Consider the following 25,622-nt stretch of genomic DNA (forward strand, 5'->3'; position numbering starts at 1 on the left):
GCAGTGTATAGTAGACATCATAGCAGTTAGTCTCCACCCACCAGCTCAGGGAAGACTGATAATTAGATATAGAGCCTGCAAAGAGGAAAACAGACTTGCTGTCTGTTAATGAAAACTTTCTTGTTTACATTCCAAGGCCAAAAACAAGTGGATAAAATGACATACAGTGTAGGTATTTAGCTCATAGAGCATTGTCTAGACTTATGCAATTTCATCCATTTATGAGTTGAGAGCCGGTTTCAGGTGCCTCTGAATGTAAACAAGAAGTTCTAATTAACTGACATCAAACTGCAATATATAAATGGGTAAAGAACTGAAATACAAAGTTTATTAGAAAAGTTGCAGAACTTTATATTTGTACAGTTATTAAAGTGTATCAAGCTTTTCAGCTAACTTTTCAGAATAAGCTGCCATATGTATATGTGTGTACATGAGGAATAACACTATTTCTGTCCATTATATGATTCGAATATGGTATTTTTCTACAGCTAACCTCTCTGCAGGCTCTATATCTAATTATCAGTCTTCCCTGAGCTGGTGGGTGGGCACTAGCTGCTATGATGCTTACTATACACTGCACAGAGAGAGTAGAAGATCCTGCTCCTTTATCTCCCATATACAGAAAAGGAACTGCATGAAGAACCTTATACTGCAGTATAGATGTGAATCCAGCACTTAATTTAACTAAAACACTTACTAGACGCTGTGGCTATAACTGTGTGTGAGCCTCCCTGCCTCTTTTACCCTTCAGTAGCTCCCTCCTCCTCCTGCCCTTCCATATACTTTAATAGACAGTATGAGACAGCAACAAGCAACGACTAACCCAATTTTCTGCAATCTGGTTCAGTGTTTCTGCTACCAGACAGATTTACCATGACAATAGTCAGTGGACAGAAAGTTAGAAGTAAGTGAAACTCCCAGTGGCAAGCAACTTATCATGTTAGGTAAAAAAAATTATTTGTAGTTTTGCTAGTTATCACCATCTGAGCGGAATTTCCCATGTGAACAGAAGATGCACAGCCAGCCTATGAGGATCAGCGGTTATTACATTGGGTAACCTTTTGGCCAGTATAAAATGCCATTATTAATAATAATAATAATAATAATCTTTTTTATATAGCACCAACATATGCAAATCAGGGACACATACACCAAACAAGTTGGTCACAGGAGGTTACAGACTATAAGGACGTAGGGGTGACAAGAGATATAAAAGTTTCTTCTGGGCAGCCTTAAAAGGGTTGTCTCGCGGCAGTAAGTGGGGCTATACACTTCTGTATGGCCATATTAATGCACTTTGTAATATACATCGTGCATTAAATATGAGCCATACAGAAGTTATACACTTACCTGCTCCGTTGCTGGCGTCCCCGTCTCCATGGTGCCGTCTAACGCTGTCTTCTCCTTCCATTTAGACGCGCTTGCGCTGTGCAGTCTTCTGCTGTGTTCAATGGAGCCGCTCCAGCGTGCTCGCGCCGGAGAGCTGGTCTGAAGACCACGGTGGCGCGAGCACCCGGAGCGGCTCCATTGAACACAGCAGAAGACCGCACAGTGCAAGCGCGTCTAAATGGAAGGAGAAGACAGCGTTAGACGGCACCATGGAGACGAGGACGCCAACAACGGAGCAGGCAAGTGTATAACTTCTGTATGGCTCATATTTAATGCACGATGTATATTACAAAGTGCATTAATATGGCCATACAGAAGTGTATAACCCCACTTGCTGCCGCGAGACAACCCCTTTAATGTATATGGTACTATACATTAAGCTGTGTGAGTCAATCACCAGTTGTGTTTGTGTGTGAACAGGTAAGAGGTGCAATGTGGTGCATGGGGGATGCAGTAGGAAGAAAGGGGTCAGGTGTAGAAGCAGAATAGACGGAGAAGAGTTTGGATTAGGGAATATGGTAGGTCTCCCTACATTACTTGCCCAATCTTTTACTACCCCAGTGGCAGATAAACTATTATACATTGTGAGTATTGCTTACCTGGACATGTGTCCACAGATACCAGATCTGGCTGAGCAGCATGATAAAATCCTTCACTACTATATTTCTGGAATTCAATAATATCAGGAAAAGAGCTGGCTCCGTAACCCATATTGATAATGGGAGATAACCTTTGTTCAGATGAAGATGATGCCATTTGACTTGGAGGTGGTGGACTGGCAACTGGTAAGTGTATTCCACTAGGTTTTTTTGGAATAGGTGGTGGAACCTTTATTCGCTTTTTATCAATATATGTCAAGCTATGTAGGGATATTCTTTCTGGAAATAGTTTTCCCTTCATGAATTCGTCTTCTTCAGCACTGATCTGTGAGTAACACCTTATATCTGATGATGTTGTTTGGAAGTAACTGTCCGGAGGTGGAGATGGGTCTAAAGAAGGTGGTGTTTCCATACGAGCTTCATTATCATAATTCTTTTTGGGACGCATTGTTCCAATCACCATGTATGCATCTTGAGGAGATGATTGATCTCGAAGATATTTTCCAGGTGAAGATGGTGACATCACAGGCGATTCTGGTGTTACTGCAGTAGATCTGTAAGAAAGGCTGTTAGGTCTTCTTGACATTGGAGGTTTTTCGGCAACTGGTGGCTTCGTCTTCTTCTCTGGCAAGGGGAAAGCCTCATCTGTCAATTCCTCAATATGATCTACAATATCCAAACTGTCGTCTGCTTCTGATTTGCTGACTGATCTAAGACGAATTGACCGTAGGTCTGACTGAGTTACCATTGGCATGATGGGTTGCACTGGACTGGTTTTCTGATTCGGAGATTTAGAGCTAAAAGTTGACTCCGAATGGTTTCTGCTAGTCCTCACCTTGTTCTTTGAAGACTTTCTTACACTAGTCAGATCCAGATGTGTGGGTGGGGTTAGAGGTAAATCAAATGTCTGTCGAATATTAGGACTTCTATCTATCGGAGAAACAGCAGGAAGGGATGATTTTCTTTCAGGAACCATGGGCCTTATCCTATTGGTCTGATAAGGTGAGTGCCCTAAAATTAATGATGTTGGTATTGCAGTTGGAGTCTCTGACTGGCTTGAGTAACCACTAGATGGGGACATTAAACCTGGAGGCTTTCCTGGTGATGACATCTTGGAATCAGTCTCTATGGAAACCTGGGAGGGAGTTGTGGCTCTTGAATTGAACAGAGATGTAAGTGACTCTGAACTCCCTTGTACCCTCTTGCACTCTATCACTGTGGTACCTGTTGCTGTACTAGAGCCAGATAATGTCCTATGCAAGTCGCTGGACCTGCAATCTCCGAAATTCCAGTTCTGATTAAAATGCATGCTTCTTGATGTTGGCATGGTGGCATTACCTTGTACTGATGTCTGAACGTAACTATTTCCTTGACTATCATATGCAATACAGAGGCTTTTAGGTCTTTGGTCCTTTGGCATGGTAGCTACAGGCTGTAATTTTTGACCAGATATATCTTTTATCAAGGAAACGCTACGTGCCGGAGGAGAAGGCTTTTTCTTTGGCTTTCGCAATGAGATACTTCTGGATCTTCTGCGCTCTGCACTTTCTTGATCAGTTACAGCAGAAACATTTTCTGTACTTGTGCTTTCCTCCGAGCTTCCACTGGGATAATTTAGGGCATAGTCTCCACTTCCTCTCCTGTTTTCTGTGTAAGTAATATCTACTGAAGACATAGAACCAGAGTCCGTGGGCATTGATAATGACCTTTCTCTGAATGTGCACTCGCTGGAAGAAGTTGGTAAGGTTGACGAGTTAGTCATGTTACTTGCCCCTGAATGACTAGGATAGAAGACAGATTTTGATTTCTCTATCTTTATTTGTTCAACAGATGGTGATGGGAGTGTTGCACTTGAGCAAGAGCTTCCCAAATTGGTCCTTGTGTTGTCTTTCCTTATTTTAAAAGATCCACTTTTACTAATGCCAGGTGATGCCATGGATGTGCTGGAACCTCTTGCTAGTTCACTGGCATGGGACTGTTGACTTTTTACTGGGCTAGACGGCGTCATATAGTTGAATGTATTTCCCTGACAGTTTGAGTTTGCAGTGTCCTTGGATCCATTACATGGAGGGCTAGAATAGATCATACTTGCACTATCCATACTGCTTGGCGATTGTAATATATGACCAAGATCGCTGAAAGTCTTTCTTAATGGCAGCTGCTGAGGATGAGGTGTTGCCGCTCTTCCTCCTGGGTGCCTCCCATGGGACGATTCTGATTTTGCAGGTGGAGAATCTGGTGGGTCAAGATTCTGATCACTGCTTGTCATTCCATTGACATTTCCTATAGAGTAGAAAGTAATCCATGATTTATAAAGATTATATAGTAGCATATTGATGAACCGCAAAAGAAACCAATTACCCTGAGTCATGACGTTACCCTATAATTACTGATCACCTAACCTAAGCCACAGAATGGGTTGGAATTTAGTAGATTATGTTTGGGCAAAAACAACCTTTCCCTTTCGATACTGCTCTTACAGCAGTCCCAATTCTTTCCTTGTCATTGGGAATTAGTACAGAATTTGAAGGCAAGGCTCCAGATGGCAACTAAATTGGTCACCAAAGTGACCAAAAAATATAATTTTGTTCCTAAATTTTTAGACTTAGGAGCCAAGTGATTTTTTTTTTCTAGCTTGGAGTCCTATCAAACCATATAATATGTAAATGAAACATAATTGTGTCTAACTTCCTATCTTAAGGCCCTTTTAGAAACAACAATTTTCGCTCAAAGCCATCTTTTGAGCGATAATCGTTGTGTCTAACTGCACTGACATTGTGCAGTTTTCCTTAAGCCGACACTGATCGTTATCTTTCAGCATGCAGAAAGATCAGCGATCTGTTATCAGGAATTCACAGCAGGATACAGCCGATACTATTGTTTCAGCTGTATCCCGCTCCTTGAAGACAGGCTGGGTATGAAGAACAGAGTGGTCCAGCTTTGTTCTCCATACCCTGCTCGGAGCGTTCGGCTGTATAACAGCCGGGCATTTCAAACAGGAAACAGTTGGATGCAGAAGACAAGCGGGGCCACCCGCTCAACCCCATGGTCACGTGGGTGGATGTTTTGGTTAATTCAAAGGGGAAAAGTTTCTACTTAGGGCAAAATCTTTTATGTGTGAGAAGACTTATAAGGTCATGCATGCTCCTCTGGGAAGTATATGCAAATTGGAAGGTGGAACAATTTCTCTGCAGCGCCACCTACTGGAAGGCAGCATTTCGTGAAGTCAATGTCTGACCTTTTAACAGGCCTTGCAACACTAACTGGAAATATAAGCCAAAGCCAGAGCCTTCTCAAGACGGAAAAGAGAACCATCTGTAGAAGACTCTAGTTTTGGCTTATATTCCCAGTCATTGCTACAAGGCCGGTTAAAAGGTCAGACATTGACTTGCGGGTATGCTGTCTTCTAAGAGATGACACTGTAGAGGCACATGCTCACATGAATTAGTGCAGTTTGTTAAGAACTGCTATCATAGAAAAAAATTTCTAAAACCTCTTTTTATTACATTTTAGAACAGTTATATTAAGAAGTCACAGGGAAGAAAACAATTCTATGCAGAAGCTAGCAAATCGACTATAATACTATATGCTGGAAGCAGATTAATAATTAATTATATGACAGATTACCCTGAGAAAGGTAGAACGTGATGGATCTTTTTCAATTTACTGTATATAACAATCTGGATGAAATACAGAAAACACATAAAGGCAAAAGGAAGGAAATGTAAAAGGAGAAATGTAAACTATATATTGTGGACTATATTAAGCCACAAGGAAAGTATGTGGAAAGAAGAAAACTAGAGGAAAGGACCTGATGGAGTGAGGAAAAGGAGGCATAAATAACACCGAAATGCATAGATAATCCAATAAACCCGGACATTGGCTGCCTTCACATCTGTGGCGGGGACTCCGTTTTCTGCTCCATTCGGGAAGCAGGAAAGGGGAATCCCTGTGGCTGAACAGGTTCGTCTTATGGCGGAACCAAACATCGCCCAACAGACCGCATTGACTTAGCTGCCCAGCCTTTTACCGTAGCTGCAGCACTATTTCTACCGGTATTTTGATCTGGATCTGCAATAGAACCTCCGACCAGTGAGAGCCGTGCCTGCAGTTACAAGTGCCGGCCACTACATGGAAGGTCGGCGCAGAGGCTTCCGCTCCAAATACACAGAGGTCGGAGTGGAAGCCTCCGCGTTGGCCACCTTATAGTGGCCGGCGCTTGTAACTACAGGCACAGCTTGCCTTGATTTCAATGAGAGCCGTGCCTGCAGTTACAAGCGCCGGCCATTACACAGAGGTCAGCAAGGAAGCTCCCACGCCGACCTCTGTGTTATGGCGGCGCTGACAGCATGTGCCCGCTCAGCTGATCAGTCGGGGTCCCAAGCGACGGAGCCTGGCTGATCAACTATTGATCATAGGTCATCAATAGTATTTCCCTAGAAATCCCCTTTAGGTGATGCAGACAAATATTGTATTACTCTTGTCACTGTATATTTTGCTTTACCATATCTGATATAAAAAGTTGCTTTCAGCTACAATATCCCTGCTATAATTTGTAAAATATGGATGTTGAATGTTTTCCTGAAATTAGATTTTTTAATCTGCTGAATAATTGAAGAAATGGCTTGCCATGCATGATTTAGCATCGCACCGCTGTCAGTATGTAATTAGACTTCTATTAAACCCTAGTCATTTTTAGAGTCAAACCCATAGCAGAAGGATGAGAACTGGGGGATGTGGGTGGATACCTGTTGAGGACTTTTTGGGGGTTGACTCGGAAGCTGCAGATGTCTTACGCTCTTCCTGATCTTGGGTCTGATGATGGGAGAAGCCAATAATAGTCCTTCTGCGTCTTAGAGTGGTCTTTGGGTTCACAGCAGTCTCTGTATTGAACAAGGAGTGGTGGGAGCTGGCATGCTTGTCGAATAGCTCTCCTGCGGGGGAAATAATAGGAAAGAACATCACCAGGAGATAAAAAGAATATTTAACCTCTTAGTAACGAGCCTATTGTTTGATTTAAGGACCAAGCGATTATCATTGTCGCAGTGTTCTATTTTGAATGGCACCACTCTAGGGGTGTATGACTTTTATTACATTTTCTTTTATTTGGGGGGTAGGGGTGGGGGGTGGAAGAACCCCTCAGAATTTCCGGCATTACTTTTGGATTTTATTCTAACGGCTCTCGCCATTCGGTAAAAATAACACAGCAACCTTCTTATCTGGATCGGCACGATTACTGCGATACCAAGTTTATATAGATTTTTTAAATTTTTACACACTTAAAACAGGTTTTTAAAGAAAAGCAATTGAATCTGCATCATCGCATTCTAAAACCCACAGCATTTTTATTTTTCTGGCAACAGAGCTCTGAGGGCTTGTTTTTTGTGGGACCAGCTATAGATTTAACCCTTTCCAATCCACTGTCTGACCTCTGAAGACATTATGATTTAAAGGGGTTGTCTCGCGAAAGCAAGTGGGGTTAAGCACTTCTGTATGGCCATATTAATGCACTTTGTAATATACATCGTGCATTAAATATGAGCCATACAGAAGTTATTCACTTACCTTCCCTGCGCTGGCGTCCCCGTCTCCATGGCTCCGTCTAACTTCAGTGTCTAATCGCCCGATTAGACGCGCTTGCGCAGAAGGGTCTTCTGCCTTCGGGTCTGTCCGGCAGCAGCGGCGTTCTGGCTCCGCCCCTTCTACGCGTCATCGTGTAGCTCCGCCCCATCACGTGTGCCGATTCCAGCCTCCTGATTGGCTGGAATCGGCACACGTGACAGGGCGGAGCTACGCAATGACGCGTAGAAGGGGCGGAGCCAGAACGCCGCTCGTGCCAGACCGAGCCGAAAGCAGAAGACCCTTCTGCGCAAGCGCGTCTAATCGGGCGATTAGACGCTGAAGTTAGACGGAGCCATGGAGACGGGGACGCCAGCGCAGGGAAGGTAAGTGAATAACTTCTGTATGGCTCATATTTAATGCACGATGTATATTACAAAGTGCATTAATATGGCCATACAGAAGTGCTTAACCCCACTTGCTTTCGCGAGACAACCCCTTTAAGGCTGTACAGCTCCGATGTTGGAAGACATCTGTCAGGGTTCTCTTACTGTATATTGCCAGCCTCTCTGCTGTCGGAGCCTATCCAACGTGTCACCTCATGCAGTACTGGCTCTAGCCAGCAGATAGCGCCGTTTTATAACGGCAGAAAAAAAAGTAAGCCCCCTAGGAAACCAGGATACAAATTGGATTGGAAAGAATTCATTGGTACCAGTTTGAGGCATGCATGACTTTCGGATTGCATTTTTTGAGAGGCGAACAAAAGAGAAGATGGCAATTCTGGCGTTAGTTTTTGGATGGCACCCAGAAGGGGTGTGAGAAGACACCTGAAAAGTGAGTGAGGAGACTTATAAGGCCATGCATGCGCCTCTGGGTAATTTATGCAAATAAGGAAGATGGAACAATACCTCTGCAGCGCCACCTATTGAATAGCAGCATTCCTTCAAATCAATGTACGATTTTTTACCAAGTCTTGTAAAACAGATTGAAAAACCTATTCACAATCATTGTTTTACAGACTTGTTTAAAAGCCGTACATTGATTTGAAGGAATGCTGCCATCCAATAGGTGGTGCTGCAGAGGTATTGTTACATCTTCCTTACTTGCATTGCATGCATATATGTTACGTGCAAACAGCACGCAAATACAGTCGTCTGAAGAAGCCTTCACACTCCCGCTAAATGTCCTCGCGGATTCAGAATTGCAAGCTATGCCCTGTAAAGCGGCTGGGCACACCGCAGGGCGGTGCAGTCGGATTTGATGCAACGAAGGGTATAATGAAATGATGCTGCGCATAGGATTATATAAAGGTCTCTGAGCTGCAATTAACTTGATTTGGAGTCAGCGCGTTTTGTTACTGGTCAGCAGACAGTATAAGGGTTCTCTAATCACAATTCATACAATATACATAGAATGCACTTTATTTCATAGGACCTGACAGGGCAAATCTGATGGTTCTTGTAAACTGGATGCTACTGCAAATACAGGAAGGTATTTTCATTATGTCTGGATTGTGTTTCAGGAAACAGTGCAAGTTTCCTATTAATAACTATTTCATGTTTTCTTCTGCTAGAATAACAGGAAGGATAAAGGAATGCAAACTGCAGGCGATGCCAGGTCCCCTCTGTACGATCTCAATACCTTCTTTTTAGGTCAAGGATACACCTAGTAAGTGAAATCGGAACATCATGATTTAGTGTCCACAACTGAGATATTAGCAAATGTTCCTGAAAATAACCTCTGTATACTTAGACTGGCTTTACACGGACGTATTTGCGCACATAAAAGTGAACTGATTGAAATCAATAGGTTATATTCTCTGTGTACATGCGCAAATACGGTCGTGTGAAGAAGCCCTAACGATGTATGTGAACTACATCAGCTGATCTCTGTCCACAATGCAGCACAAATATAAGTTCAAGCAGTCATTGGCACACTTTTCCATAAATGCAGTTGAACTCGGACTGTTACTAGTCACTGCATAGAAGCAGAGGGGACACTAAAGGCTCAGAGCCTTGGCGCAGGACTTCAGCTTGGCCCCACCGAAGTATGATAAAACCAAAATGTCTTCCTCTATACAAATGTTTAGATATTGCACCAGGAGAACTTGGGAAGACCCTATTTCGGAGTTAAAATGCATAGTTTTTTTTATATTTTATGTTTGTGTTTCCATTAACCCTTTGCAATTCAATTTTGGATTAAGGGTTTCCTAGGGGGCTTTCTCTTTCTGCCATTATACAATGGCGCCATCTGCTGGCTAGAGCCAGTACTGCAGTATGGGACTTGCTGGAGGGGCCCCCGACAACAGAGTGGCCAGTAATATACAGTAAGAATACCCTGCCGGACGTCTTCAGATATCAGAGCTGCACAGGCTTCAATCAGAATGTCTTTAGACGTCAGACAGTGGATTGGAAAGGGTTAATAAAGAGAGTATTTTAATTAGAACATCTGGCATCCTAATCATTGGTGCTCAAGGATTGGTGCCTACAGATGTGGTTTTTGCTCATGCACATGGGTGTATTAAAGGAGCACTAACTTTTCCCACAACGTATGCTCATCCACTAGCTTGTGTTAGTCTCATTATTTCTGTAATATACTTGCATTCAAAATGTTGTTGCTTTACCACTGTAAATCATGTTTGAAATGGCTGCCACTAGAGGTCTCCCTTCCAGCTTCTCGGCAATCCACTCTCTGTCATAAGGCACAGAGCTTCTGTAGTAACAATGACACAAGGATGTTTCCTTAGCAACAAGGGGAGGGAATATCTTCACAGGTTTGTTCAGGGGGCATTGGAGGATAATGGGAGTTGTTTGAGGAACATTAAAGAGTGATGGGTATTGTTTTGGAGACATTGGAGGATGATAATGACCATCTGTAGATGGATATGATTAATATGGAATTATATCTTTTAGTGTACCAGTGGAGGGGGATCAGTCTAAAGTTTTCTCTGTTACACCACTGGGCAAGACTACCTGAAAATCAGAACTTACAGACATGAAACAGAGTGTAGGCAGCAGCATGTATGAGTGGGTAAGGAGAACCTGGTGTACTTTAGAAAACTTGTTGAGAACTCAGATACGCATTAAGCTACATTCACATGGCATTAAAACTTCCATCCTGTGCTTCCAGCCCAAGGTTCCAAGTTTGTGTTCCCCCTACAAAGTAACAATGCCCCTTCTTCACCCCAAAACAGTAATAATAAACTCCTTTTGCAGTCACAGAGGCCATTGTGAAGTGAGAGGATGAGGGTAAGCTGTGCCCATCCTTATTGTCACTGGTGGGATCCTATGTAATGCTGCCTGTGATGACTCTGAGGTCACTGCTGAGAAGTGATCTCTACAGAACAGGAAGTGACAGTCCATTGGGGACTCAATCGTCAGACTGAAAACTGCAATATTTCAGGATTTCTATTAATATAGATAATGACATGGAAGATTCGGGGAAAAAAAGACAGCTCCAAAATGTGAAAAAAAAAGTGTCACAAGAAAATCAATGTAAACAGTAGTTCATTCTCTGATGACACATTCCCTTTAAAAATGCTGGCTGTGAGTCTGGTCTTATCGATGAGCATTGGAGCCGAACCTCAACTAGTACTCTTGTATCTGAATGGACAGAAATTCCTATATCCATGTGCCAAAATGTAGCACGAAACCTTTGCAGAATAATGTTGACTCTACTAGCACGGTGAGGAGAAGGGCAACAGCATAGTGCTGGCTATGGAAATGTTTGCGTTTCCAGATAGGTTTGGTCATGTAATGTAGATAACATAACTGGAATTCCACAGTCTTTGAAATAAATGAGTTCAGATCAAAAGATTCATCATCGTCTTGTCTACTTTACAAGTCTACGTTTTTACAACTCCATAATTGACCGTTACCAAATTCATAAGCAAGCCCTAGCAACTATCATAACTCAGCATAACATTTGCTAATGTAATAATGTGTGACAGAATCCCTGAATGATGACAAATGAGAAATAACATGCCTGATTATCTCCCCGAAATGCTAGATGCAATGAAATTACTTTTGGAGATTAATAATCAGCTATGTTGAAAATTATTTCTTCAAATATGGAAATTTACATAAGCAACGAAGGATCCAAATGGAGGTTGGAGATTTCCTTCATCTGTCCATCCAGCTGCCATATTGTCAGATGAACCTCTTCTAAAGGATTGCAATAAAACTTAAAGGGACATTATCATCTAAGACATTTATGGCATATCGAAATGTCTGATAGGTGCTGGTTTCACTTCCAGGACCACCACGTATCAGAAATACAAGGGAATCTTTTATTCCCTGTTTGCACTCCAAAAAGGAAGAGACCATACATACAGATATAGCAGAAGTTAAGATGACTGGCACATTGTGAAAACTCAATTTACAGAATTGTAGTACAATGTAGTTGGGCTATCATAGCTCATTAAATGTCAAGTTAACGTTTGCTACATTTGTACATGCAGCTGTCTCCATTGAAACCGGATGTTTTACTACTTTCATAAACTACAATGGAGATCACTGCACTCATGCATGGTCATCTTATGTAGGGTCTTTTTAGAAGAGCTGATTATCATTTTAACATGCGAAGGACATCACCGCTAATTTGTTAGCTCATGCAGCCTGTTTAGACAGGCAGATGCATCGCTGGCTCATTCAAGGGAGAATCGTTCAGAATGGGAGGAATTGGATATATTGATATATCCTTCTTGAGTACCACTGCCCAAAGCTATACACAATATTCCAATATTCAGTGCTGACCCGGGACTTGTAAAGAGGAAGAACAATGTTCTTGTCACATGCCCCTAGACCTCTTTTGATGCACCCCATGATCCTATTTGGCTTGGCAGCAGCTGCCTGACACTGGTTGCTCCACTTAAGCTTACAGTTAAGTAAAATCCCCAAGACCTTTTCCATGTCAGTGCTTCCCATTTATTGTGTAATGGTGATATGTATTTCCTCTGCCCAACTTATCCAGATCCATTTGCAACCATATACTGTCCTCTCTTGTGATAATTAATTTACATAGTTTTGTATCATCTCCAAATATTGCTATCTTAGTTTACAATCCTTCTACGAGGTCATTAATAAATATATTTAAAAGAATAGGGCCCAATACTGCCCCCTGTGGTACCCCACTAGTAACGGTGGGGTCTGAATATATTTGGGGGAGTCTGAAATTAATTTAGGGGTCTGATGTTTGGTCTGATATTACTATAGGAGATCCGAATATATTTAGCTACACCTTTCTATAGAAACCACACTTCTTGGAAAGGTCACTCCCATTTTGCTGCGACCTGCTGATCAAGTATTACCCTGTGAAGGGCTCTTCCAGGTTGATATTTGAGAAGGAACAGGGGCAGGTAGGAAGGTCTTCTGACAATATTATGGATATTCTGTGTGCAATGCCACCTATGGTGGAACATAACTAATTCTCCTAGTTCTGAGGATGGGCACTGCCTGTTACTAGCTATGGCATCTCTGTCTCGGGATAAACTGGCCATTTAATCAATCTATCACTTCCTGATGGCTAAGAATTAGAGGGCCCACAGCCCTCACTTACAGGCAACTGCTTCCAGTAATTGAGTTAATTAAAAAATTCTTTCTGCCAGCAAGTCACCACTAGGGGTGCTCCTTACAAACAGATTTTCAAAAATGTACACTATAGGCAATTCTAAGCATTTTTATAAATGTTTTATCTGCCTATTCTGTACATTTTTCGTAGAACACCCCTCTTCCGCTATGCAGCTAGGTGAAGACCGAGCTGAAAAATTCGTCTTCGGCTAGTTAACTGCATAGCTCAGGGCTGCACAACAAACAGCCCGGAGGCCACACATGGCCCAGCGGAGGATGTCTGGTGGCCCGTAGACTGACATGACTATGATTTCAAGAAGCTAATCGCTAGCCTCTTGACATCATAGTCATGTCACAGTCCACGGCACAGTCATGTCATGCTAGCCGCTGCTAGCTGTAAAGCCTACACTTTACTATTGGTTGCTAGCATCACATGACTGTGCAGGGTAAAGGACCTTCAGTGAATGACAGTCATGTGACCGGCCTTCAACAGGACTGTCACTCAAGTCAGGGATGGTCCCATAGGCTCTGGGAAAGGTGGTGCAGCAAAAACTTTTAACCTGTTAATTATTTGGTTCAATTCAGATAATACTCCAAGGGTATCGTAGCCTTATCAATCAGGTATGGCTAATTATCTGAACAGCGCACTGCAGAAGAACTCGGCCACAATGCAGATGTGGTTGATTCACTGCATAAATTACATGATAATCTTATTCTTCAGGACAGGACAATTACAACGATATCAATATTATTATAATTTTTCTTTAGGTTTTTCCATTCTGCACAATAAAACCCCTTTTTCCCCATACCTCTTTTATTGTTCCATGGACGGAGCTCTTGAGGGCTTGTCTTTTGTGTGGCGAGCTGCAGATTTTATTGGTATCATTTTAGTGTACAATTTGTTTTTGGAGCCAAAAAGAACACAATAAGCATTTTGCCTCTGTTTTTAGTTTTTTTTTTTTTTTTTACAAAAAAGGAGTTTTTTTTTTTTGGGGGGGTGGGGGGTTACATGTGGGTTTTTTTCCTATTGTAAATTTTTTTCTATATATTTTATGTCCCTGTAGGGGATTTGAACCGTAACAGCTATAATTTCTATGATTCAGGACTTATTTACTGCAATGCCCTATTGCATACAATAGCGATCAGAAGCAGTGGCAAGCCGGGACCCCTGTATCTGGCATCCTGTTGTCAGCACCCCAATCAACCCTCCACGATTACATCGCGTAGGGCCGATGACATCACAGAAGGAGCCCGCTCCCTTTGTGAATCCTTTGCATGCTACGATCTACATAGAGTTAACAGTGAGTTTCGCTGTTGTCATCTATACCTGCTGTTGCAGTAATAGCCAGCTTCCGCTGCAGGATGGCATGGGCTCAGCTTTTGATCCCACACATACTCCTCATATCAGTTTATGTCCTGTTGTGTTAAGTCCCCACCAAGCCAGGATGTAAACTTACGTCCTGTAGCATTAAGGGGTTAAGGATTGTCCGTTCCCTATACAGGCAGCATCGGTTTTGATAAACAGAAAGTTCAGAAAACTGACATTAAATTGCAAATATAAAAATGAAAAATTACTAGAAAAGCATTTATCTAGTGGATCAGCCAGGAACGACTGACCATGAGAATAAAACATTCTTAACATACCAGATACATTTATAGGTACAATGTTTGTCTGTATGGAGTTTGACTGATGCCACCGCCTCTCCTCCGGGATAGGAAATGGGAAGGCTTTAATCCAGGCCACTTGCTTATCTGGAGTAGTAGGTAGACTCAGACAAGTCTCCCGAGGCCTTACTCCTACTGTAGTGGTTTCATCTTCACTCACTCTTCTGTTGGTTGGCTGTTAAGAAAAAACATATGTTGGTCATTAAAAGAAAGGTCAATACAAATAATCAAATCTATTTCAGAGGACCACCCAAAAATTGCATTAAAATGGTCTTTTAGAAGGCTGTATTTTTTTTTAAGGAACATGGCCACTATGCATAATGTATGATGGAAATGAAAATCTGCCATAGGTCTAGGCGAAGGGGTGGTCTTCTCAAAGAGAGATTTCACTGTAATTGATTTTACTCCAATCTTTTTAACACATCCATGGGTCACTTAGTTTGCCCAATACTAGCTGAGGGTTCATTCACACGAGCCTGCCGCACCGTAAAACCACGTGAATGTGCGTTTTTCCGCGACCCCAGCCAGCATTTTCTCACCCATTCACACGACCATGAGCGCTGTTTTTAGCAAAACCCTCGCGCTGCAAAACTCCTCAGGATGCCTTCCAATGCCTATTGGAGACACCGGTAATTTTTTGCAGCGTTGAACGCTGCTAAAATGCCTACCCCTCCCTTTTTTTCCCCCTGCATCCATAGGAGTCTATGGGGATCACCGGCGTATATTGGCCAAAAGATAGTTCCAGAACTATCTTTTTGGCCATTGTATATACGCCGGACGTATTTCAGTCGCGTATGTTCTATTTTCAACGGGTCGACATTTTCACGCGTCTGTATACTCACCCGTGTGAACGAATGCATTGGAAACCAATGCCTCAGATGGTCGCGTATACACGGTCAGGCGTAAAAACGCGGCATATATGCACTCATGTGAATAAGCCCTTAGAATGATATTTGTAAAGGGTAATGAAGCAACTGTTATAGTATTAAAATATGTATTTTATTGTATATATCTTTACATATGTTTCTCACATCAGCTTATGCAAACACACATATATATACAGTGAAGGAAATAAGTATTTCATCCCTTGCTGATTTTGTAAGTTTGCCCTCTGTCAAAGACATGAACAGTCTATAATTTTTAGGGTAGTTTAATTTTAACAGTGAGAGATAGAATATCCCCCCAAAAATCCAGAAAATCACATTGTCTAAATTATATATATTTATTTGCATTTGGCACAGAGAAATAAGTATTTCATCCCCTACCAACCATTAAGAGTTCCGGCTCCTCCAAACCAGTTAGACGCTCCTAATCAACTCGTTACCTGCATTAAAGACAGCTGACTTAAATGGTCACCTGTATAAAGGACTCCTGTCTACAGACTCAATTAATCAATCAGACTCTAACCTCTACAACATGGGCAAGACCAAAGAGCTTTCAGAGAATGTCAGGAACAAGATCATAGACCTGGAATGGGCTACAAAACCATACGTAAGACGCTGGGTGAGAAGGAGACAACTGTTGGTGCAATAGTAAGAAATTGGAAGACCTACAAAATGACTGTCAATCGGCATCGATCTGAGGCTCCATGCCAAACCTCACCTCGTGGGGTATCCTTGATCATGAGGAAGGTGAGAGATCAGCCTAAAACTACACTGGGGGAACTTGTTAATGATCTCAAGGCAGCTGGGACCACCGTCACCAGGAAAGCCATTGGTATCACATTATGCCGTAATGGATTAAAGTCCTGCAGTGCCCACAAGGTCCCCCTGCTCAAGAAGGCACATGTGCAGGCCCGTCCGAAGTTTGGATGATTCTGAGAGTTATTGGGAGAAGGTGCTGTGGTCAGATGAGACAAAAAATGTAACTCAACTCGCCGTGTTTGGAGGAAGAGAAATGCTGCCTTTGACCCAAAGAACACCGTCCCCACTGCCAAGCATGGAGGTGGAAACATTATGTTTTGGGGGTGTTTCTCTGCTAAGGGCACAGGACTACTTCACTGCATCGATGGGAGAATGGATGGAGCCATATACCATAAAATCCTGAGTGACAACCTCCTTCCCTCCACCAGGAGATTAAAAATGGGTCGTGGCTGGGTCTTCCAGCAAGACACTGACCCTAAACATACAGCCAAAGCAACAAAGGAGTGGCTCAAAGAACAGCACATTAAAGGGGTTGTCCCGCGGCAGCAAGTGGGGTTATACACTTCTGTATGGCCATAGTAATGCACTTTGTAATATACATCGTGCATTAAATATGAGCCATACAGAGGTTATACACTTACCCCTCCGATGCTGGCGTTCCCGTCTCCATGATGCCGACTAAAGCTGCCTTCTCTTTCCAATAGATGCGCTTGTGCTGTCCGGTCTTCTGCTCTGTTGAATGGGGCCGCTCCGGCGTGCTCGCGCCGCACATGTCTTCTGCACATGCGCAGACCCGCTCTCCGGCGCGAGCACGCCGGAGCGGCCCCATTCAACAGAGCAGAAGACCGGACTGCGCAAGCACGTCTAACGGAAGGAGAAGGCAGCTTTAGTCGGCATCATGGAGACGGGGACGCCAGCACCGGAGGAGGTAAGTGTATAACTTCTGTATGGCTCATATTTAATGCACAATGTATATTACAAAGTGCATTAATATGGCCATACAGAAGTGTATAACCCCACTTGCTGCCGCGGGACAACCCCTTTAAGGCCATGGAGTGGCTTAGCCAGGCTCCAGACCTTAATCCCATAGAAAACTTATGGAGGGAGCTGAAGATCAGAGTTGCCAAGCGAGAGCCTCGAAATCTTAATGATTTAGAGATGATCAGCAAAGAGGAGTGGACCAAAATTCCTTCTGACATGTGCGCAAACCTCATCAACTACAAAAAACATCTGACTGCTGTGCTTGGCAACAAGGGTTTTGCCACCAAGTATTAAGTCTTGTTTGCCAGAGGGATCAAATACTTATTTCTCTGTGCAAAATGCAAATAAACATATATAATTTAGACAATGTGATTTTCTGGATTATTTTTGGATATTCTATCTCTCACTGTTAAAATTAACCTACCCTAAAAATTATAGACTGTTTATGTCTTTGACAGCGGGCAAACTTACAAAATCAGCAAGGGATCAAAAACTTATTTCCTTCTCTCTCTGTGTGTGTGTGTGTGTGTATATATATATATATATATATATATATATATATATAGATATATATAGATATATTTATATATATTATAGATATATCTTTCTTTTTAGTAAATAGCAGCAGCTAAATGGTTAACTAGTACAATATTATACACTAGAATGTGTTAGACACTTGTATTCACCTCCCACGGGCTTTTCTCATGAGAGAGGCCTACATTCTGATAAGTGAAGCTGCTCATTTCCCCACTTGCATTCCATAAGCCAAGCAGGGATATTAATAAGTTTATTCTCCATTAAGTTTCATTTCTCTCTGTTTCTGGGAAATCACATGTTTTAGTAGTAACACACACCTTAAGGCGTTAACATATGTTAAGTGTTAGAAACTAGAGCCTATTCTGAGTTCTTATGATTTTAAGGGTATGTATCTCTATTGCTACGTCATTTGGAGTATATATGTATCATGATGCTTTTAATAAATTAGAAGTATACTGCCTTCGATACAGGTCTGTGTCCCTGGCTTTATCTGCATGCACACTCTTCTCAATAACCAATTTGTACAGTGAAATCAGAGGGACTCATAGGGGTTCTGATAATTCAACTTTGCAAATATTGATTAATTTTATCAGCAAAAATATCTTGTAGTCCATATGCGGATCTATGTGTCAACCGTGTAGTTTTATCAGAACCCAATGCAGCAAAATTTGATGTGGGGGATGGGCACACACAGTTGTTCATTTTTATACAGATATTAGGTGTGTATGAGTGCTGAAGCGTGTGTTTGTTATGGCTCCTTCAGATGATCGGTTACACCCACCTCAGCACAATGTATTTGTGCAGCAAACGAGGTTGATCTGTGCATAGTACAGTACATTTTTGCAAATGCAGGGCCTGTTCATATGCGTGCATGACACACCCCACCGTGATTTAAAAGGCTGTTTAGTCAAATGAGGTCCAGATGTGTTCTATCTTTCATTGAATTGTGCAGCATATTGCGCACCTCCCATAGACTTCTTTAGAGACCTTTGCTGCGCAAATACGCAGAAAGATAGAGCAGGTCCTATTTTTTTGCACCCGACCGAAATGCACACAGAAAAAAAAAATTCTTAATGAGAACGAACCCTTTGACATCAATGGGTTCTATCCTCTCTATATTGTGCATGCAAAGAGTGGTGCAAATAAGTCTGTCTGAAGAAGCTCTTACTGTTATCACAGCCCACACTTTCAGGATGATTGCTTTAGGGCTTATTCCCATGAGCGTATATCAGCCGGTGTTTTCATGGCCATCTGATAAAGGCTTCCATCTAAGCAGTCCCTCCTTCCCTCCCCCTCGCTGGCTCTCAGTCTCTCTCCTCCACTCCTGCATTTGCAATAGGAGGGGGTGGGGAGGGGCGGAGCTGAGCTCCACTCTGTCCTGCCCACTCCCATTGCTGGCCATGGACAAGGGGTGGGAGGGGGCGGAGCATAGCTCCCCCCATCCCGTCCACTCCTATTCCAAACCGCTTGGAGAGGAGAATAGATGCAGAGAGCCAGTGAGTGGGAGGGACAGCGTATATCGGCTGGGCGTGAAAACCCGTCCGATATACGCACGTCTGAATAAGCCCTTTGGATGCTTTCACAGATTGGTTTTTGGCATAGTTTTTAATACAGCGAGAAGTGGATCCAGGAGGAAGGAGAAGTAGAAGTCCTCCCTTTATATTTCCTATTCCTTTTGAATCCACTTCTGGCTTTCTTGCAAAAAAATGCAACAAAAACCTACGGGTAAAACCACCCTTTATGTTTTTGTGGTAGTTTTTCTTGAAGTTTTTGTTGAAAAGCCAGAAGTGAATTGAGAAGATATGGGAAATATAAAGGAAGGACTTCTACTTCTCCTTCCTGCTGGATCCACTTCTGGCTTTGGCTCAAAAACTTCCACAAGCCAAGCAATACTATGACGGAGCCGCACCCAGCACCCTGGCGCATAAGACCTATAATACTGTAATATGCAGCGTTAACACATCACTGCCCCTCTTGTTCTTATTAGCATGAACAATACATCAATAACAAATGATGGATGTGAAATAAGTGTCTAGAGAAACAAACAACTTTTTAACCCCTTAAGGACATGGCTTATTTTGGGGCATAAGGACCAACGAGTTTAGGTGGATTTTCATCGCCACTTTTCAAAAGCCATAACTTTTGCCGTCGACGCAGCCATATGAGGGCTTGATTTTTGCGTGGCGAACTGTAGTTTTTATTAGTGCCACTTTTGGGTACATAGACTATATTGTAAAACTTTTATTATTTTTTTAATGATAGCAGGGAGAGAAAACACATTCATTCTGCCATTGTTTTTTTTTTTAGGAGTCAATCATGCAACATAAATGACACAATACATTTTTTTATGCGGGTCGATACAATTGCAACAATACCTAGATTCTTTTTTTCTTTAAGGTTTTTCCACTTTTCCGAAATAAAACCCCCTTTTTGGGAAAAAAAATTCTAAATCGCTGCATTCAAAGCCCTATAACTTTTTAATTTTTCCATGGATGGAGCAATGATCGCTTTAAAAAAAAAGCGATCATTTTAGCAATAATCGTTGCGTCTAAATGCGTGGCCATCATGCACTTTTCATGCACTGTTAGCTGATCATTACATTCAGTCCAACCTAAAAATCGTCATTCAGCCTTATCAGCAGTTCTCCACGGGGAGTGCTGATAGCATTGTTCCCCCGTGGAGAACAAAGGATCTGAATGCAGATAAGAGCCCTCTGGCTATTAACTGCATTCAGCTAAAGGCTTCATTTGCACATTTGATTGTTCTTAAGTAGCTAAGTAGCTACTTAATAGTTTATGCAAAATAATTGCTTAAAGCTGTCACTCAAACTGTTGTTTGAGCGATCGTTGAGCGATCATTGGGCCGTGTAAATGGGCCATTACACCTATGATCGTTATAATAAAGCATTGCAGAACTTCGCTATAACAAGCGATAAAGCATTGCAGGAGAGATCATAGGCAGTTGTAATGCAGGACGCCTGTAGCTGGCATCCTGTTGCCATGGCAGCCTGTCGGCCCTCCGCGAAAACATTGCGGGCTCCGATGACATCACAGAAGAAGTGCCCTCAGATCTCCTCTACGAATTATATCTCTGCAAACAACTGATGAGCAACAAGCACTTTGTGTAAAAGGTTTCAAACAACTGGTGTTTGTACGCTTTAGCGACTTTTCTGAGGCACTAACTTAGGCCGCTTTCACACGAGCGAAAGCAATATTGCCATGAGAAAATCACAGCAATATTGCAGCTGTGTTCCTGCGATTTCTGTGTGTTTTCTTGCAGTGATATCGTGATTTTGTCACGCTACAAAGTCGCGCGACTTTGTAGTGCTCTTTTGCTGGGATTTTCGTGGGGCTTAAAATGTAAGCCCTACCTCTAAAATAAGCCCTAGCTGCATGAAAAAAAAATAGATTACCTAACAGGCGCTCCTCCGCACTTCTCCTTACGAAGATCCGACACACTTGTTTGCAGTCTTCAGTCGCCGCTTCCTGGTTGGGGGATTCATAAATCACTCCTCCAGGAAGCGCTGGCTCTGATTGGTTCTCGAGCACCGCGGCTTAGCCAATCAATGCAGGGCTCAATGAACCAATCACAGCTATTTAGCCTCATCCTCAAGAGGTTAAATATCTATTATGTGGGTCTCCTTCACCCTCAGAGGTCATAAACTCTGTCAATCAAACATTCCACCTAGAGGAGGTTTACTCACGCAGGTACATCAAGAACCCTTCCTGGCTAGCCTCAAGGGCACCATGGGTAGAATTTGTGACCTCTAACCCCGCTTATGCATAGTTTGCTAGGTTGGTGGACGGACAGGCAGCGAGGGACCCCCGCGCTGGGTCCGCTAGACACAAGCTTGGCGGGGGTCTGCTGCACCCACCATGGCCTGCCAAAAGATATAGCAGTGCTCCCCCCTCTTTGTAATATACTGTTTGGACATTTGACAAGCAAAAAAAAAAATGTACACGAACCTGAACGGCACAGCCAGCCCGGGAAATGTACCTATTCTGCTAATTTGATGTTCTCCCCCCTTTTTTTGTTCTCTTCTTCCTTTTCTTTCCCCCTTTCTCTTTTTCTCTCTCCCTGCATAACCCTTGTTTAGTATGGAAAAAATCTCTTTAATAAAAATAAAATTATAAAAAAAAAAAAAGAAAAAAAGATGTATTATGCATCACACTTGGCAAAGGTTACACTCATGGCAACAGAATAAATGGATTGTCCAATGAAAAATATTGTTTATAGTTAAATCCAGCCCATAATTCTAAACAGTTTTCTATTTAGACTAGTGGCCATTACTGTGAATTGCGCCCAAATTCATTGGGCACTTCAGCACTTGGACACCCGATGTGCACACAGTGCACACTAACATGTCTTGCATGCACTATTTCTCCCTCATGAAACAGACAGGACTGGGACACGCTGGGAGTTTTTCCCCGCGGACAATGGGGTGTCTGATGGGGAATTACTGTTAGATACTGGAAACAGTTTTCTAAATAAGTGTAAATACAAAATTTTTTTATAATTATGGGCTGGATGGAACTAGAAACAATATTTTTCGTGGGACGAGCCATTTAACATGACGGCAGTCATTGGCATATATTTAGTAGATTTGTGGCTACTTACCAGGTAGACGAATTCCAGGCGCCTGGGTGTGCTCCTTGTGGGAGTCTCTGGCGGAAGAGTTGTAGACTGTGATAGAGCAGAGTAGCGGAACGTCTGACCAGTCACTTTAGTATCTAAGTAGCGATCTTCAAATTCCTCTGCAAAACAGTCCCCTGTAGGTTAGAAGCAGAGATACGTATTTAGTAGGCGGTGACCCCACGTGGCGCTGTACTGCGTTATAATGTTTCACCTGTAGCATCCGATTGGCTGAAAACCGTATTGCAAAACCGCTGCGTTTTACGGTAAAATGCATACAGTCTTCAGTCAGTTCTTCAGAAATGCAATAATGTGCACATCAAACGTGTCGGTTATACAGGCGCGTAAAAGCGACTTCACAGAAGTGTAATTTGCTGCATGCCGCACGCATAAGATAGTCACATGGCACGCAAGTACGCGATGATATTGCGTACTGGCTACGTGCCGCCAATCGCCATGCAGTAACTTGGCATGTATACGATCCATGATAGCACATGCTGCGATCTTCATGTGTGCATATATCGAGTAATATGTGAAAATTGCACCATGGGAGCCTGTGGCAGATTGGTACAAAGTACTCCGTGCGCAAAACCCATGCACGTAATACGCCGTCGCCATATTTTCGCCCTTACAGATGCACTTGCACTGTATGCCATCAGTCTCGCAGCATTGTTTGATCTGTATTTGCAGTCATCGGTTAGTTTGTGCTGTGTAAATACTGATCCGTATTTGCAAATACGGAGACAGAAACAGACAGAAGTAGACGAAGGCTCTTTCTTACTAGCAGTGAAGAAATGTCTTTGGATCAGGTGTATTTGATGTCTAAGTGCCCACTAAAGCGCTGTAAAAAAACGCCTGTGTGATAGTGGCCTGAGGGCTTATTCACAGGAGCGTATATCGGCTGCTGTTTTCACGTCCGGCTGATATACGCTACAATCTGAGCTGTCTTCCCCCTTCCCTCCCCCTCACTGAATCTCTGCCTCGGTCATCCCCTCCGGCTGTTTGCAATGGGAGGGGGTGGAACAGGGGCGGAGCTAAGCTTCCCGCCACTTGTCTGCAGCCAGCAATGGGAGGGGGAGGGGCGGAGCCTAAATCCCCCCCCCTTCCATTGCAAACATCCAGAGGGGAGGAGAGAGGCAGAGAGACGGCGAGGGGGAGGGAAGGGGGAAGACAGCTCAGATTATAGCATATATCAGCTGGCCGTGAAAATGGCGGCCGATATATGCTCGTGTAAATAAGCCCCGAGCCTGAAAGACCGCTTCCACATGGGCTACAAAACACATGTATAAGAAGCCCATGGTTCCCATTGGGTTCCTTCACATTAGCGATGTTTTGTCTGATGCTATGTTGCTAGCAAAAAAAACCACAAAAACACAGCATTCTGTATACTGCCGCGATTTTTTGTAGCCCATATTTCCCTATGGAGCCGCCTTCTTTACCGCATAGCACAAACTTGCGATTTTTGTGCAATGCGATGCACTTTTTAACATTAGAAAGTCCGATTAACTTTCTAGTGATAAAATCACGCATTTTGGTCACCCGCGAAAATGGTGTGTAGCAGCGATGCAACCTTTTTCCTCAAGTTAAAGCATGACTGACGCTACAAAATTGCGTGTACATATATAGTGGTGATATCGCTCTCACCCGTGTGAAAGAGGCCTGACTGCACCCAGACCGCACACTCACCCATTAGAGACAATCGGGCTTTGCAGACAGAGTCCATGTACAAAAACTGCATCATGTCCCTTTCTGGTCCAATCTCCCGGATGTCAATCACCCGTTCAAGTCAAAGGGTACAAAAAAAATGTAGTACATACGTAGAACATCCCTGTGCACTCCGGTTTTTCACAGATCGTTGCTAGGCAATGGTAAAAAAATTGATCCTCCCGCAGTTTTTTTGTGTACGAGATAAAAAAAAAAAAGACACGTGGAAGTAAAACCGCTTTCACATGAGCGACAATATCGCGTGATTTTCTCGCGATGTGACAGTGCTTCAAATCGCATGTATGTGAAGCCCATGCTTTCCAATGCTTTCCTTCACATTCGCGATGTTTTCCTGATGCGATGTTGCAAGGAAAAAAAATCGCGGCATGCTCTATACGGCCACAATTTTTTTTGTAGCCCATGTTTCCCTTTGGAGCTTTGTGTAGCATTGCATCACACAAAATAGCGGCTTTGATTGGTTCATTGAGCGCTGCATTGTTTGGCTGAGCCTCTGTGCTCGAAAACCAATCAGAGCCATCACTTTCTGGAGGCGGGGTTTATGAACCCCATAACCAGGAAGCGATGTGCAAGCAAGTGTGCCGGAGCAAAGGAGACCAGTGGGAGGACCGCGCCTATTAGGTACTGTATTGTTTTGGGGGTTTTTTATGTAATACAGCTAGGGGTTATTTTGGGGGTAGAGCTTATATTTCAAAATTAGAGTAGGTCTTATGTTCGGGGTAGGTCTTATTTTGGGGGAAAGTAAGACCTACCCCCAAATTGCTGCAAAATCGTACGAGAAAATCGCAGTATTGCCGTGAGAAAACACAGTGATATCGCACAAAGAATGCGGGGACACAACTGCGGTATTGCTGCGATTTTCTCGTGGCAAAATCATTGTCGCCCGTGTGATAGAAAAGCCATGTATAATAACGACTGTTACCCTGATATAATTCTTTTAGTATGGTCATAGTATTTCATGTGGGCAGGGGCAGTAATGAGTGGGTTTGGTGGTTCTAGAATCCTGTAAGCACTTTTTGGTTATTACTACATATCAGTAACTGCCACAATTCTAGAAGTTTCACAAAACACTTAAATATTAAAGGTCTGTATTACTGCTAGTATTGAAATTGATGAAAGGTTTAGTAGGAAGGAATTCACATCATGGGATGCATAGCAGCGAGCCTCGGTTTCCTGTTAACAGAAGGGCTCACAAGAAGGACAGCAGAGGGTCAAGAATACACTCAGAGAGAGGAAATCTTTCTTAAAGGAATATTAACCCTTTGCAATCCAATTTTGGATTTAGGGTTTCTTAGGGGGCTTTCTCTTTCTGCCATTTTATAATGGTG

At 42.8% G+C, this 25,622-nt stretch overlaps 1 protein-coding gene across 3 annotated transcripts in view; it reads right to left on the reverse strand.

Annotated features, from left to right (window-relative positions):
- The window catches only part of NHSL2 (NHS like 2), a 218,875-nt gene that overhangs the window by 6,011 nt on the left and 187,242 nt on the right, over positions 1–25,622 (reverse strand). For all 3 annotated transcript variants that reach the window (XM_066580945.1, XM_066580946.1, XM_066580947.1), the window contains exons 3-6: positions 22,558–22,709; positions 14,759–14,954; positions 6,737–6,922; positions 1,989–4,271 (exon numbers count right to left, since the gene is read on the reverse strand). In XM_066580945.1, the coding sequence (XP_066437042.1) occupies positions 1,989–4,271; positions 6,737–6,922; positions 14,759–14,954; positions 22,558–22,709 (2,817 nt within the window). The remainder of the gene's footprint in view (positions 1–1,988; positions 4,272–6,736; positions 6,923–14,758; positions 14,955–22,557; positions 22,710–25,622) is intronic.

Source organism: Eleutherodactylus coqui, chromosome 10 (assembly GCF_035609145.1).
Source record: "Eleutherodactylus coqui strain aEleCoq1 chromosome 10, aEleCoq1.hap1, whole genome shotgun sequence".
NCBI classification, from domain to species: domain Eukaryota; kingdom Metazoa; phylum Chordata; class Amphibia; order Anura; family Eleutherodactylidae; genus Eleutherodactylus; species Eleutherodactylus coqui.